This window comes from Enhydra lutris, unplaced genomic scaffold, assembly GCF_002288905.1.
Source record: "Enhydra lutris kenyoni isolate GAN:26980312 unplaced genomic scaffold, ASM228890v2 scaffoldscaffold46, whole genome shotgun sequence".
NCBI classification, from domain to species: Eukaryota; Metazoa; Chordata; class Mammalia; order Carnivora; family Mustelidae; genus Enhydra; species Enhydra lutris.
In genome coordinates, this window is record NW_019154130.1 from 13894229 (window position 1) to 13910077 (window position 15849).

The 15849-nt window shown below is 49.5% G+C and overlaps 1 protein-coding gene across 1 annotated transcript; it reads left to right on the top strand.

The window, feature by feature from the left end:
* Positions 1–516: 516 nt before the first annotated feature.
* LOC111156505 (heat shock protein family B (small) member 8) lies at positions 517–14198 on the top strand. Its single transcript, XM_022517444.1, has 3 exons — positions 517–1413; positions 7840–7903; positions 13072–14198. The coding sequence occupies exons 1-3, from the start codon at positions 1047–1049 to the stop codon at positions 13229–13231; spliced, it is 591 nt and encodes a 196-aa protein (XP_022373152.1). The 5' UTR covers positions 517–1046; the 3' UTR covers positions 13232–14198.
* The last annotated feature ends 1651 nt before the right edge of the window (positions 14199–15849 follow it).

Sequence of the window (15849 nt, forward strand, 5' to 3'; positions counted from 1 at the left end):
CCCGGCCCAGTTCGATCCATGTCAATGCAAATGGTGGGCATTCAGAGTTTCTGATGGCTGAGTAACACTCCTTTGGGTATATGTACCAACGTGTGGAAGGAGCTGAGATGCCCTTCAACAGATGGATGGATATTATGTCCATTTTACAGGTGGGAAAACTGATGGGCTCACAGATGCCCATGGCATAATGGTATTGCTCTCAGAGGATGCTGAAGGCAAGCTCCCCGGGTCAGGTTGTAAGTAGGGATTGCAGCCCAAGGCCACCTGCCTTCACATCCACTGGGCTTCCATCCCTCTCCTCTCCTTCTGCAGGACCCTAAGGGGGGCGAAACGCAGCAGGCTCTGGAGAAGGTATTCCTGGGGTGACCTGAGCCCTGGCAGGCAGAGGGTTATTAATAGCCTAGCCAGCCTTTGTAGGAAGCGTGGGGAGGTGGCTCGGGGGAGGGAGCAGGGAAGGGGGGCGGAGCTGAGCCCAGCGGGGGAGGAGAGTGTCCGGACAGGCTGGCTGGACTAGGACGACAAGGCCCCTCCCCGCCCCCCTGGGAGCCCAGCTGTTCCCTCAGCGGATTCTCAGGGACTGGTTCATCACCTCCGAATACTCCTGTGACAGGAGGCACTGGCAAAACCCGCCCCCAGCCCCAAGCGGCAATAAATAGAAGGCTCTGAGCCCAGGAGAAGGAGAAGTTTCTAGGCCCGCGTCCCTGGGTTTATTAAGCTCCTGACGCTCCTCCAGACGTCTCAGCGGCTCTGGCTGAGAGCCTGGACAGCCTGGGAGGACAGTGGCTGGCTGATCTCCGGTGAGGCAGTACGGAGAGGGGCCCTCTGGAATTCTGCTGGGCCGGCTGGTGGTCGCCTCTGGAGTGCCTTTGGGGGCTGGGATCCCAGCCGGGTAAACCCCCTCTGTCCTTGGCAGTGGATGGTTCAGCATTTTCTGAAACCGAAGAATAAGCTCGGAGGGCCAGCCGCCCCCACATCACCTTGCTGTGTGACCTTGGGCAGGTGGCTCCCTCTCTCTGAGCCTCTGTTTCGCCTCCAGCTCAGCAGCCATGGCTGATGGTCAGATGCCCTTCTCCTGCCACTACCCAAGCCGCCTGCGCCGGGACCCCTTCCGGGACTCGTCCCTCCCCTCGCGCCTGCTGGATGATGACTTTGGCATGGACCCCTTCCCCGACGACCTGACGGCCTCATGGCGCAACTGGGCTCTGCCTCGATTCTCCCCCGGGTGGCCTGGGACCCTGAGGTCAGGCATGGTGCCTCGGGGGCCGACAGCTACAGCCAGGTTTGGGGTACCCGCAGAGGGCAGGAGTCCCCCACCCTTCCCCGGGGAGCCCTGGAAAGTGTGCGTCAATGTGCACAGCTTTAAGCCAGAGGAACTGATGGTGAAGACCAAGGACGGCTACGTGGAGGTGTCTGGTGAGTGAGGGGCAGAAGTGAGAGAGAACCCAGGAGAGGGGTGTAGGCCTCAGGCCCGGGAACAGCCAAGAGAACATCTGTTCCCTTAGAGGGTGAGCTGTGACAGCATCGTGTGACACAGGTGACTTCAGGGCTCAGGAATGCAGCCCAGTGAGCCCACAGAAGTTATCTTTATGGAAAAGCACTCCTGTCCGGGCTTCCAGGAGACACCTCAACCCGACACAGCTGTGGGGGGGCCTTTGGGGGCTGTACCAGTCAGAGTAGAGGTAAGGAAACGGAAACCATGGCACATGTTTTGACAGAAAAAAAAAATTCATATAAAGAATAAGTTAAACAGAGAAGAAATATAAAGACAAGAGCTAGGACGTCCGACACCCCAGGGGCACAGCACAGTGTAGAAGGGTGTGCCATGATTGAGCTAATACTCAGCACAGGTTTCAAGAGGAACACCTCCCCTTTTCCCAGAACAGGAAACTGAGGCATGGTAGTCACAGTAACGATACTAACTGGCAACCCTGGTTAGCGTTTACTGTCTACCTGGCCCCATACTATACACTTTACCTGTAGCAGCTCAGTTAAAACAACAGGGCAGAGGGGGAAGCGGGCTGTTTGTGTCCTCTTTTTAACAGATGAGGAAACTGAGGCACAGAAAGCTTAAAGTAACTTGCCCATGGCCACATAGATTTAAATCAGGCTGCCTTGGGAACTAGGAGGCCAAAAATGATTTGATGGTTTATTGAGCACCTACTGGCTACCAAGAACTGGGCTAAGCCTCTTACATTCCTTCTACCAGATAACGCTCACTCACTCCAGCCCTGAGAAGCAGGGCCTGTCTACTCCCATTTTGCAGCTGAGAAGATTGAGGCCCAAGCAGGACTTGTCCAAGGTCACGCCATGAGTCAGCAGCCAGGAGGAAGAGTCTGGGCCTGCCCAGGACTCCAGGCCCAGGGCTTGAGCCACCTCCCAGCCTGGGAGAAAGGAAGAGGAGACAGGAGGCTCAGTCCCCATTAAGCCTGGCAGCAGAGAAACGGCTTCCTCTCTCTTCCCTCGCAATTAACGCTCCATTAAAAAGAGTGTGTTCCTGGCAGGCTCCCAGCCAGAAAATCAATAAAAGCCATTGCAAAGCCAGGCTGGGCAGAGACAAGCCCGGCAGGGCAGGGCCGTGCGTGGGGGTAGTTTCAAAGCCTCGCAGGGTGGAATTATAAACATCAGAGGCCAGGGCCGGATATGATGGGCCATGAGACACGCTGGAGCCACGTGTGGACGGAAGGGTTCAGCCAGGCCTTTCCAAGTAGGCTGCAGTTCTGAACCGGGCTCTGCCACGGCCCAGCAGGATGGGCAAATTATTTATCTTCTCTGGGCTTTGTTTCCTTATCTGGAAATGGGGGTTCCAGTGGCTACACGGCAGGAAGATGGCTGTATTATATGAGCCGATGTGTGTCCAGTGTAGACCTGCTGCCTGGGACACGAGGGATCAGTATTCTCATGGCTGTGACGCGGCTGTTATTCAAATGCTGGGCACAGGGGCACCTGGGTGGCTCAGTGGATTAAGCCTCTGCCCTGGGCTCAGGTCATGATCCCAGGGTTCTGGGATCAAGCTCCACATGAGGCTCTCTGCTCAGCAGGGAGCCTGCTTCCCCACCCCCCTCTCTGCCTGCCTCTCTACCTACTTGTGATCTGTCAAATAAATAAAATCTTTTTTTTTTTTTAAGATTTTATTTATTTATTTGACAGAGAGAGATCACAAGTAGACAGAGAGGCAGGCAGAGAGAGAGAGAGAGAGAGAGGGAAGCAGGCTCCCTGCTGAGCAGAGAGCCCAATGCGGGACTCGATTCCAGGACCCTGAGATCATGACCTGAGCCAAAGGCAGCGGCTTAACCCACTGAGCCACCCAGGCGCCCTGTCAAATAAATAAAATCTTAAAAAAAAAAAAAAAAATGCTGGGCACAGCACAAGGCCCCGGGAGACCATAAATGGTAGATGCTCTCTGAGACCTGGGTTCAAATCCCGGCCCAGCCAGATGGATAAGGACAAGAAACGTCTTCCTACTCAGCTTCCTTATCTGAAGAATGGGGAGCGTAATATCAGCCTTGCAAGTCCGTAGGGAACATTAAAAATACACACAGTGTATGATGATAAGTGCAGAAAGTCTGTGAGATGGGGCGAGTAAGAGTTTTTCCATCCGGCACTCTGTGAATAAGGGGATTACCACCACCACCTCCCCCATCTTTGCTTTAATTAGGATTCCAGAGTCTTCCGCCCCAGGTTAGAGGGTTTCCCATGCCCTGTGGCCCCTCTAGGAGGCCTCTGGGAGGTATTTCCTTCATTCTCCTTTCTAGGTGCTTCTTTTTGACTGGGCTGTGGCAGCTCCAGGCTGAGATCCTGGCTAAGCACTTTACTAATCCAGCTCTGCATGAGGCTTTGCGTGAGTCATGGAACCTCAGTTTCCATATTTGTAAAACAGGATTGTTGGGTGCTTCTGTAAGGCAGACAAAGCCTTTTAAGTTTATAAAAATGCCTCCCAGGTGTGCACTTAGCAACTTCAGCTTGAGGAAATCCAAATCCCCTTGAGGGCACGTACAGAGACTCTCAGAAAACGGATTTAAGAAATCAGATTGATATCGGGGCTCCATTTAAAATCAGATCCAGTCTTTAATCCTACAGCACATAACGACAGACCTATTCTTCCTCAAGCACCTGGCTCTCAATGCCTACGTATGTTGGCTCCCTGGTTCCTCACATGGACTCCCAAGGCAACATGGGTAGGTAGGTTTGTGATACCCACTTGGTAAGTGAGGAAGTTGAGACTCAGGGATAGTAACTCACCTGAGATCCGCACACACACCCCCATCCTTCATGGCACATGTCTGCAATTCAAAGAGCCAAGGCTGCTTAGACAGTTCTGAGTCAGGATGGCCAGATTTTCTTCTGATTATACGACCTTGGGCAAACCCCACTATATCTTGGGTCTCCATTTTACTTAGGAGGAGTTGTCTAAATCAGTATTTGTCAAAGGGTACCTTTTAAGATATCAGTAGGTATCTAAGAATGCAGGATAGGCGGTCCAGAATTTTAGAAACGAGCCAGAGGAAACAAAATTATAAACAGGTCTCCTCATTGCAGGACTTATCAGAGCTTTGAATTTGCTAGGGTAGTTTGTGGATCTCTGGAGGCAGCCCAGTCTTATCTGACCACATCTGAGTGTCTAGGTCCAGGGAAGCATTTGGAAAATGCTAGACTAGATGCTTTCCATGATGCCTTATCCACCCCTACTACCCTGCAGCCTCCAGCCAAGAAGTGTTCTCTTCATGGGCCACTGGGCCAGGTCCTGGCCAAGAAGGAACTGGAAAACCCAGAGGCCTTATGCCCACCCCCCTTCTCCTTAATCCCAGGGCCTCTGAATCCCCTGGAAACAGCACTTTCTTTCTTTAGCTAAGCCAACGGCATTCCCCAGAGTGCTGATGCCTGCTTCTTGGCACTATATTTCTCTAAGGCATGCTGGAAAAATAGTAGCTGTGAGGGGCCTCTGGCTTGCCCTGGCCTCTGGATGAGTTCTTTTTTAAAAAAAGAATCATAATTACCTTTTTTCTGTTTATAAAAATAAAATATTTCCACCGTAGAAAATGGAGATAGGAAAGCAAAAGAAGAAATTAAAAATCATTCATAATCCTTAAGCTGCCCCAATAAATAGATATTCAAATTATATGCAAATTAAGCTTCAAGATGAGCCTCGGGTAAGCAACATACATTTTCAACCAGGCTCCTCTTTATGGAAATCTTGGAGCTGCGCCTGCTCAGAGATTCTCCCCTCCCTAACCCCAGTACCCTATTTTCAGGGCATGGGCAGGCAAGCTTAGCCTTTCAGGAGCAGTCCTTTTTCCAGACATCAAAATAAGCCACAAACCTTCGCCTTCACACATTTTTACAATTTACAAAGCAGTTCTGTGACTCATTCTCATTTGCTCAGCAACCCAATAATTAGGAAGGTGTTGTCACCCCCATTTTAGAGAAGAATAAACTGAGGCTCAGAGAGGAATAGGGATGTGCTAGGTCCAAAACCTACATCACTTTGCTCCAACACTTCCAAGCTGTGTGACCCTGGGCATATCACTTAACCTCTCTGAACTTCCATTCCCTGTCTACAAGTCCCAGTTTTCTAAGGTTATCATGAAAATTAAAGAAGCAGCTATAGCCAGGGGCTGGGGTTAGGGGGTAGCTGACACCATAGAAGCACTACATAGGAGTCTGCTACTACTATTCTTTTGATCTTCGTTATTGTTTCTTATTCTCAGGACACCAAGTGTGCAAAAGGGCTGAGTCAGAGGCACTGGCCAGTCCCCAGAGGAAGCAGGCCTCTCTGGAGGCCCAGGCTCTGGGGAGGGTGTCAGGGAACAGGCAGTGCTCCCCTGGCCACAGGCCTGGGTTAGGGCTGGACAGTTGGTACTCATGGACTTGGCAGGTCCAAATTGACTCTCCCAGCAACAGCACCTTCAGAGCAAAGCATGCTCTGGGTAACCAGACACTCAGGTTTAAAAACACATTCCTCTCCGTGTACCCCTTTCTGCCCAGCCCACGAGTGAAAAAATGGAGGCAGCCTTTCCTAAGAGCAATTTAGCTATACACATGGTGCCTCAGAAATTCCAGAACTTAGAATTTATCCTAAAGAAGTCATCAGGCGGGATGCAAAGATCCAGCTGTAAGGAAGTTCGGTGCAATGAGGTTCTTTCCAAGGTCAGAGACCCGTCTCAGTGCCCGAAAGTCAGGAAGTGGCTAAATGAACTTAAATTTCCCTACAGTGGAACACTGTGCAACAATTAAAAAGTCATGTTGTGGGAGGGTATTTGGAACAGCATGGAAAAAATTATCACGTGTTAGCAAGAGATAGCAGTTTTGAGCATAACATAAAATATGATCCCATTTGTGAAAATACATGATATTCATCTCTGCTATATAACATTTATGCATGCTTAAGTAACACAGAAAGAAAAGTCTGGAACTTATACCCAAAAATGTGGTTTCGAAAGAAAAGTCTGGGACTTATACCAAAAAATGTGGTTTCCTCGGGGGGGCCCCGATCATGTACTTCTTTATTTTCTACATTTTTCTAGGGTATGTTTGTATTGCCTTACAATCAGAACAAAGTCATTAATAAAGAAATTGTGAATAATAAGAAGTGTAATTAATAAGGTAAACACCTATAAATTGTCCGTTTTTTAAAAACCTGGGCTGGAAAAAAAAAAAAATTCCTACAAGGTTATTTACAGTCTGTATTCCAAAGCTTCTCAGAAAGGTGTCCCTGTGTGCATGAGGGTTCTTGGCTGGGGAATGTGACCCCACAGATGAGGAACAAATAAAGATAGGAGCTGGAAAGCTCCATGGGGCACTGATCTGGTTTGTTTAAAGAGAAATTAGAGAGGCGCCTGGTTGGCCCAGTTGGTTAAGCATCTGCCTTGGGCTCAGGTCATGATCCTGGGGTTCAAGGTTTGAGCTGAACGTTGGGCTTCCTGCTCAAAGGGGATTCTGCTTCTCCCTCTGCCCCTGCCCTCAGTTTGTGCTTACTCTGTCTCAAATAAATAAACAAAATCTTAAAAAAAAAAAAAAAAAAAAAAAAAAGAGAGAGAGAGAGAGAGAGAAATTAGAGGTTCTCCCCATTTAAAAAAGAAAAAAGAATGAGAAGCAGCCAAGAGGCTCAGAAGTTGCTATATAAATTGCAAGGCGATAGCCAGCTGGGCTCACACCTTCCTGTAATCTTATCTTTTTTCTTCCTGAAGAAAGAAGAGTTGCCCTCCCCTGCTGCCCTGTAGAAGGCGGGGCCGGTGGAATTTCAAATCTGTGGTGTCTAGTGTTCTATTTCTTAAGGAGACGCCCCCCCTTTGGAGACTCAGGGTGTTTTTGTTTTGTTTGTTTTAGCAGGTTGAAGCATTATTTCCAGGCAATTCATCTATTCTAGGTACAGGTGATGTGGCTCAGCTAATCACAAGCTGGGCCAGGAAGAGGGGTGTAAGACCCCAGCACGAAGCGCAGAGTCAGTGAGAGCTGGTTCAGAGCCCAGGCGAGCCATGCACCTGCCAGGTGACTGTGGACCCATCACTGGGCTTCATCACTTACGCCCCCATAACCAAAGGGGAAGGAAACCTACCTTCAAAGCTAGGAAAGGTCTGAGCTTTGTAAAGCCCACTGGGCAGCAAGCCAACCATCAACACATATCCCCAGCTTCTTTTCTACCAGCCCTCCTGGGAGGCTAGCCTTCTGGTTTGACTGGCTGTCTAGGGGGAAGGGGTGAGATTGCTCAGACCACTGGTGTCTCCAGACAGCCCTGAGCCAAAGGGTGGGTCAGGGGCTGGGGCAGCAGTAGAACCCAAGCCTGAGGCCTGACGGAGTCCCTGGGACAAAGATGCTTACCCGCGGCATTCCTCTCTATTCTAGGCAAACACGAAGAGAAGCAGCAAGAAGGTGGCATCGTTTCCAAGAACTTCACAAAGAAAATCCAGTAAGTTACCTGGTGGTGTGGGTTCTGGAGTAGGGGTAGAGGAGCGGGTCCTGTCTGGGACCCAAGATCTGGAGCGACTCCCTCTTAGGCATCTCTCTTTCAAGACAAGCCCCAGATCAGGGAATTCAAGCCTCACCCCTAAAGTGGAGGAGGTGTCATAGCAAACCTGCCATGGGGTTCCAGAAATGGGGGTGCGTAAATGAGGTCATCACACTGGCTCAGTGCCCTGTGAGGTGGGCATCAACGACGCCACTTTGCAGATGGAGAGTCTGAGAGGCCAAATGACACATCTGTGATGCCATGAAAATTGGGGCACTCGCTGAGCCACGTGGCAGGCTTGGGAAGGATCTCCATCACCGTCAAGAGAGACCCTCCCCTGGTGCCCAATGCCCAGCAGAATCTTTCGATGGTTGCTTGCTCTAAGTGTCCTACCACGGGAGAGCAGGCTGCCTTCCCTAGAGCACCCAAGGGAATGAAGCTGGAAGGTGTCCCAATACCGCGGTCTCCTCCCGGGAGGGCTTTGGAGGCTGAGGACACATGAAGGACAGGTTTTGCGGAGGGGTGTGGGGAGAGCTGAGCCTGGGGAATCAGGCCAGCAGCAGGAAGACCAGCAGGCTGGGCCAGTGAATCAAGGCCAGCCAGGTGGAGGGAGGGAGCCTACGGCAAGGGCAAGGGGCTGACTGGGAACTCCTCTTCCCAGACACATCCCCTCCCCAACAGCTCTCTACTACGTATGTAGGTATCCACTTCTGGCCCCAAAGTCTTGTCCCCGTCTATGCATTTAATCTTTGCAGCGGGCAGAAGAGACATGACCCTTCTTGTATGATGGGGATACTAAGTTCCCAGAGGGTAAGCGACCTGCCCAGAGTCCTTACAGTTCGAATTTAGAACAGCCCCAAACCGATCCCTGAGCCCTGGACGCAGGGCTCACGCCTGGAGCAAGGGATGCCCTTCAGCACCTATAAAAGGGATCAGGTGGCTGTTGATTCCGGAGTAACCAACGGAAACGGAAATGAAATCATGGCACGGCCACCAGTGCACAGTAGGTTCCCATAAGTGGTGTTTGTTGTTACAACTGTGCATGGCGGTGTTGAGTCTTTACTCCACGCCTATCCCTGGCCGAAATGTCCCAGGTCTGGAAGAGATTCTGCAGTCCTGTCTCTCCTGCCATGTGCCCAGTACTGACCCGCCCAGCACCTCTGGAGTTCTTAGAAGCCCATGGACGCTTCCTGATAAGGCGAACGGCTGTTTTTCTTCCCGCTCGTTGGCTTGCCTGCCATCCCCAAGACCCACAGCCAGATGAAACGCTGCTGGGAGGGAGAGAGGGAAAGAAAGGGTGGGGGCGTGCAGGGGGAGCTGCTGTTTCCTGGAAGAGACTCAGATAAGGCATCAGGGTGGAGTCCCAGGCGGGACACCGCTGTGGAAGGGACTGAACTGGAAAGAAGTCAGGGGGTTAATCATCTTTATAAAATGTGGATTTCTCCATCTCCGAGGGCTCTGGGAAAGCAGCTTGCTGGGGTGACTTGACCAGACAGAATTGCCTAAAGCCACCAAGGCACAGCTGGGGTCCAGCCGCTGAGCAGAGCTACTTGTTAAAATATTAGACTAGCCATTGTCCTAAGCCCCCTAAGCGAACTCCCTATCTACCCTGCCCAGCCTGACCCTGCCCCCAGGGAGGCCCTCCACACCTCCCCCACGTTCCAGCAACAAGGGTTCCCCAACACCCTCCTCCATCACTATGGCACATATCCATCCATTCTGGTGGGTCATTGTTCCGCTGGGCCAGCTGCTAAGTATTTTGAAACTCCTCTGGATGTAGGGAGGCCTGGTTCCATGATAGAGAAAGTGGGTAACTTGGAACAGGTCTGTGAACTGCCCTGAGCTTCTGTCCCCACATTCCCTCATGGACAGAGCTGTGATGGAGAATGAGAGGATACGTGTAAAGCACTTCGCATGGGATTCAGACTCAGTGTTCAGTCCGTGGGGACTAATACTACTAAAAAACTCAGCCAGGCTGGAGTCACATGAGAACGGCCGGGACCTCCTGGGACCCCCTGGCTCTGCCCAGACTCTAGACACCAAGGATGGCCCAGGCCCACTCTCAGGAGGCTCCATTTCCTCTCCCAGGAAAAGCTCCGGTCATCAGAGGACAGGGAGGCTCCTTCAGCCACACTGAGCCCCTTGGAGATTTCCTCCCAGGCAGGATGCTACAGCTGTTTGCCTTTGCCAAGGCTAGGAAGTTCTTCTCAACACATCCATCCCCGTGTGAAAGCCGCCATGTTGACCAATGAGGCAGAGCAGGAGCGGTCTTGGAATTTGCCAGTCAGGTTGGGGGCAGGGCAAGACTATAGATGGGATCTTTCCACACCCAGCTTGGGTTGGAGGACAGGAAGCAGGGGACTCAGGAAATCATCAATGGAAGATGCTCAGAGTCAAAGCAAACTTTAGGTCCTTGCTCCACACCTTCCCAGATATCTGTTCTGCCATTTACTGACATCTGCAGTGTGTCAAGAGCCATGGAAGAGGGGGTTAGTTTTAATATTATTTCAGCCCTAAAAGAATCCTATGAAGTAGTATTATTAAGACCATCTTCTGCATGAGAAAACTGAAGTCCAGAGGGGTTCTGAAATCCCACAAAGGTCACACAGCTAGTAATGAGCCAGATCTGGGATTTGAACACTGGTCTCCCCACCTTCAAAGCCCATGGCCTTCCTACCTGATTAGGAGAGACTAGACTACAGTCATTCACAGACCATTTTCAACTACTTTTTGCCTTATGTGCTTAGGTTCCCATATTATTATTTGCTTAAGATTTCTTTTCTTTTGCATCAGGTCACTTTTGCAAAAGTTAAATTCCTACTAAAATCTTCACTGAAGAGGGCAATCATAAAACAACTGCAATGAAAGAAAAATGCGATTGAATAGGTAGCACTGTCTGCCTAAGGGTCCAAGCCTTAGATCAGCTCTCTCTCTCTCTCTCTCTCCATTAAATACAGAAAACAGCAAGGGATAGAGGCTAAGGGCATTAACACTTAGCTGAGACCTTCCTTTGGATGAAATGGAAAGACTGAAAGAGAATGGAAGAGGAATAATTTTCCCACCATGGGGGTTCAATGTACAGGTCACCTGGTGAGAGACCTTGAAAGAGTCTGTTCCCGCCTCTGGGTCTCAGTTTCCCCAGGTATAATATGAGAGCATTGTCCTTAACAAAAGAGGAGGTTCTTTTGGGTTCTGACCTTTTTGGCTTGGTGATACCACAACGTAGGCTAAAATATACACAGCCATCAAGGTGCCCACTTGAACAGTCGGTGACTGTAGTAATGACGCAGAGGCTAACACTTACTGAGCACTTACTGTATGCCAGGCACTGATAATTACATCATTGTCCCATGTAATTCTTACACTACCTTAAGAGGTAGAAACCGTTAACCCACTTTTCCTATAAGGAGGTAGGTGCAGAGAGGCCGGCTCGCTAGCCTGAGGTCATACAGTCAGGAAGAAGCAGAATTCGAACTCAGGTCTGCCTGCCTGCAAAGGCCGTGCTCTGAATCACAGGGGCCTTGCCCCATCGCACCAGGTGCACTATGGGGTTAACAGGCAAATAGTTAAACAGAGTTGGCCTGTCCCCAGCAGTGGGAGGGAGGTCCAGACTTTTGGCCTCCTCTGTGCTTCAGAAGTTTGACTTGGCCTCTGCCCAAATTCCCTCTTTCTCTTCGCTCCTTCCCAGAGGGCCCCTTGTTAATCTCTGTTGCTCTGATTTAGCAGGAGTCTCCTGGGTCCAATGCCGTTCATGTGGCTACATGTTGCTACTCACAGCAGAGACTCCCCACCCCCTCCAGGAAGGATCCTGCCCTGGCCAGGAATGGGTCTGCCTGCTGGCCTGGTTCTTTCATCAAAACCTCTGTACTTCTAAAGGCAGGACCATCCTGGACCAGTGGAAAGGTCTATGCTGATCAACCCTCCCGGTATCCCTTTTGGCTCAAAAGTCTGGTGCATCGTGATCATCTGCTCTGAGTTTGGAGGCTAAGATTCCAATTCCATTCCCATCTGCTTCTTTTCTGCAGTGTGACCTTGGGCAAGTCACTTCACCTCTCTGGCCTCAGTTTTCTTGTCTGGACGTGGGGACAGTAACAGAACTTGCCTGGTGGGATTATTGTTAACAACTAAAGCAGATGATAACTAGGTGAACTATCTGGCATGTAGAAAGTGCTCAGAAGGTCATAGTTTTCATAATCTTTATAAATAATGGCATCCCAGTGAAACCACGAACATGTTCTCACTATTCCGGTAATTAGTTGAAGAAACCATGTCCCAGATTGTCTCTTTCACCCAAAACCATAAAATAATCATTAACACACACACACACAAACAACAACAACAACAACAAAACCTTCAAAACTGGAACCAGAGTTGGATTCAGAAATCCCTTTGAGGCTGACTGAGCCTGTCACTTGATGTCCCCAAGTCTCTGCTAAGTGTTCTGTGCAATGGGCATATTAATTCCTACCTATGAACCACTCTGGGCTCTTTATAAAGTTCTAGCCAGGTCATTTCCTATAAATATGTTTTGGGAACCAAGAAGTTAGGACCTATTAAGAGAGATACTTCAGCTTTGGCCCAAATCAAGGTTCATTCTAACCATGGGAAAGAATGTTGCCATGTGGCCAGCCTGTTCCAGCAGTAATTCACCAGTAACGCATTCTGTAGTAAAGCACTTTCTGCAGGCACATGGCAAATGGAAACGTGTTACCTGCTGTGAGTTCAAACCTTCTGCATTCTATAAAGGATCGTGGGGGTCCAGTGTGGGTGTCCAATGTGGGTGGAGACCTCAACCAAAGACCAAAGGTCTGGGCCACAGAGATCTTGTAAGTTACTGTTGGAACACCATGTTACCATTTGCAAAGGCTGTTCAGACTCTCACCTCCCTTCAAATACTACACACGTTTTATATTGCTATCTCCATTTGCAGATGAGGACATAAAATCAGAGCAACTGAATGACCTCGCTAAGACTGCACAGCTAGAGAGAGGCAGAGCCGGGATTCAAACCCAACATTGTATGCCCTCAGAGCCTAAATTCGTATCAAAGCTGTTTTCTTCCAAATGCGCAAAAGTTTGCGTACGCTACGTGAAACATGATACATGAATGATACCTTGTGCTTCTCCTAGGCTTCCGGCAGAGGTGGACCCTGTGACAGTCTTTGCCTCGCTTTCCCCAGAGGGCCTGCTGATCATCGAAGCTCCCCAGGTCCCCCCTTACTCACCATTTGGAGAGAGCAGTTTCAACAACGAGCTTCCCCAAGACAGCCGGGAAGTTACCTGTTCCTAAGACCCCAGTCTTGGCCCATCTTTTTCCCTTGCCATCCCCAGGGCTTCCTTGATTCCGGAGTATATGACTTTAGCTGAATTCATAGATTTAGTGTAACTAAAATGTTGGGGGTGGGGGTGGACTGACCACGGACTCCCTGGCTAGGGTAATAGTAGGCGTTTCCACAGGATGGAGCATTTGGCAGGTCATGCTCAGTTGCCTGAGGCCAAAATGCTGGGAGATTCTCTTTCTTTACCTTTTTTCTCATGATGAAAATGTTGCACATTCTGTAGTTGCAAAACAGGTAGTAGGGGACATGACATTTCACACTGTATTTTCCCTTGCAGCGAATGCAAAGGTTGCTTCTCTCTGGGGACCTCCCTGTCACCCAGATTCCTGTTCTGGGTTCCGACTTTCCATGCCTGTTGTATGGTTTGGTGGATGGAACCCATTAGCTCACTCTACTGTGTTTCTGCAGCGTTGGCCTACGAAGGGGGGTAGCTAGGTCTTACCTCCCCGTATGGGATTTATGCAACAGCCACCTGAAAACAGTGCCTTCTGCTCCTCAGCCAAGCATTTATATAGCATGTTCCCAAACCGGCACTCCCTGGGGACTCTGGAAGCCCATTTATTCTCTGGCTAAATCCCCCCCCCCACCCCTTTCTTGTGCCTCCTATGTCCAATTTGGGATTTTTACAGAGGGGGCTGTCTCCAAACAGCTCCACCAGGAACCAAGCAAAGGCCAGACAGACTGGCAGGCAGGCTAGTGGTGTTATGTATATGAGTGGGACTTGTGTGTCATTGTTATTTGAATTGTGCTGTTGTTTAGGGGCAAATAACAGTAAATAATAATAATAATAAAAGAGCTGATGTTCTTAGCCTTGTGTGCTTCTTTTGATGGGGAATGCTAAACTCTATACCATTTAGAGATATGAAATGAATTAGGAATGCTTGTAGCTACAAATAATAATATACAACAAATCTTGGTTTAAATGACATAAACGGGGCACCTGGGTGGCTCAGTGAGTTAAAGCCTCTGCCTTCTGCTGCTCAGGTCAAGATCCCAGGGTCCTGGGATCGAGCCCCACATTGGGCTCTCTGCTCAGCAGGGAGCCTGCTTCCTCCTCTCTCTCTGCCTGCCTCTCTGCCTACTTGTGATCTGTCTGTCAAATAGATAAATAAAATCTTTTTTAAAAATGACATAAACATCTATTGTCTAACTTTTCAAGAAATTTAGAGATGAGTGATTTCAGAGTAATTTTTTTTTCAGTTCATATGCCACTTAAGAGCCCAGAGATCTTTCTCCTCTGCCATCTCTGACAAAGTCTACAAGATTTGTCCTCATGTTTGCGAAATGGCTGCAGCAGCTCCAATCACCTCATCTTCATATGACAATGTACCCGAAGAGAAGTCAGGGATAAAAAAGTCTTCTCATCTGGCTTTCCCTTTTATCAGTGAGCAAGATCTTTTCCAGAAGCTCTCAGAAGACTTCCCCCTTTATTTCATTGAGCAAAACGGGGCCACATGCTCTACCTCTACAGCCAATCTCAGTTAATCCCCATGACACCCTAAGCAGACGTTCATTTTACAATGAAGAAGCTGATGCTAATGGCGAGTCACAGCATAACAGCAGAACTTGAACCTGGACATTTGCTTTTGGAAGAGATCGTGAGGGGCTTATGGGCTGCAAAGCCATCTTCAAGGGCATCTCTAAATCCCCAAAAGGCCACAGAAGTCAGTGACTATTTCCTAAACACCTACTTGCTGGGTCCTGTACTAGAAGCCAAAGATATAGTGAACAACGAGCCACAATTCCTGCCCATGTGAGCTCCCAGACCCTTAACAGGAAAAGGCAGATAAAAGCAGGCCTGTCCCTCACTCGGGGCTTCCATGTACCAGACACCACGCCAGAGTGTCATGTGTCGGCTCAGTTCCATTGCTCGGCAATTCTCTGCGGTATGTTCAACTCTCATCTCCACCTGACCAATAAGGAAACTGAGGCTCAGAAGGGTTAAGGGCACTGGCCCAAATCCCACACCTGGTAAGCAAGGGGCCCAGGCAATCTGACTCCAGACTAACTATGAAATAGGACTTTGTTTGGCCTTTCTCTCAACAAAGAAAACATAGGCAAGGCTTCAGTAGATCATTCACCTTGTGGGAAGAAAAGAGATGGAATTTCAAGCTGGGGATTTACAGGGGTGGGTGGGGGTTGGGATGATGGCTTATCAGAAAGAAGGGTAGTGTTCTGGTCAGACTTGAAGATGGACAGGGTTGTAGCACTTGAGTAAGTAGAGGGGCAGGTGGGGTAGGGGCCTCACCTGAAGAAGAAAACACAGGAGCCCAGGTGAAAGGTGGATCCCTTTTAAAATCCTTTTATGGTTCCCCATTGTCCATTGTCAGAAGGATTGAGTACAAGATTATTTGCCATACTAGAAAGGCATTATGGGCTCGGGATGTCTCTCTCCACCCTACTTTAACCCCCATGTTCACCCTCCAGCCTCACCTAACTTCCCTCTGTTCCTCCAACCAGACAAGTCTTCTCTTGCTACCAGAACTTTAGATATGCTGTTCTCTCTCTCCACGATTACTCTCGGACCCTCTGTTAGGGTACGGAGTCGACCACCCCTCCTACAGTGCAA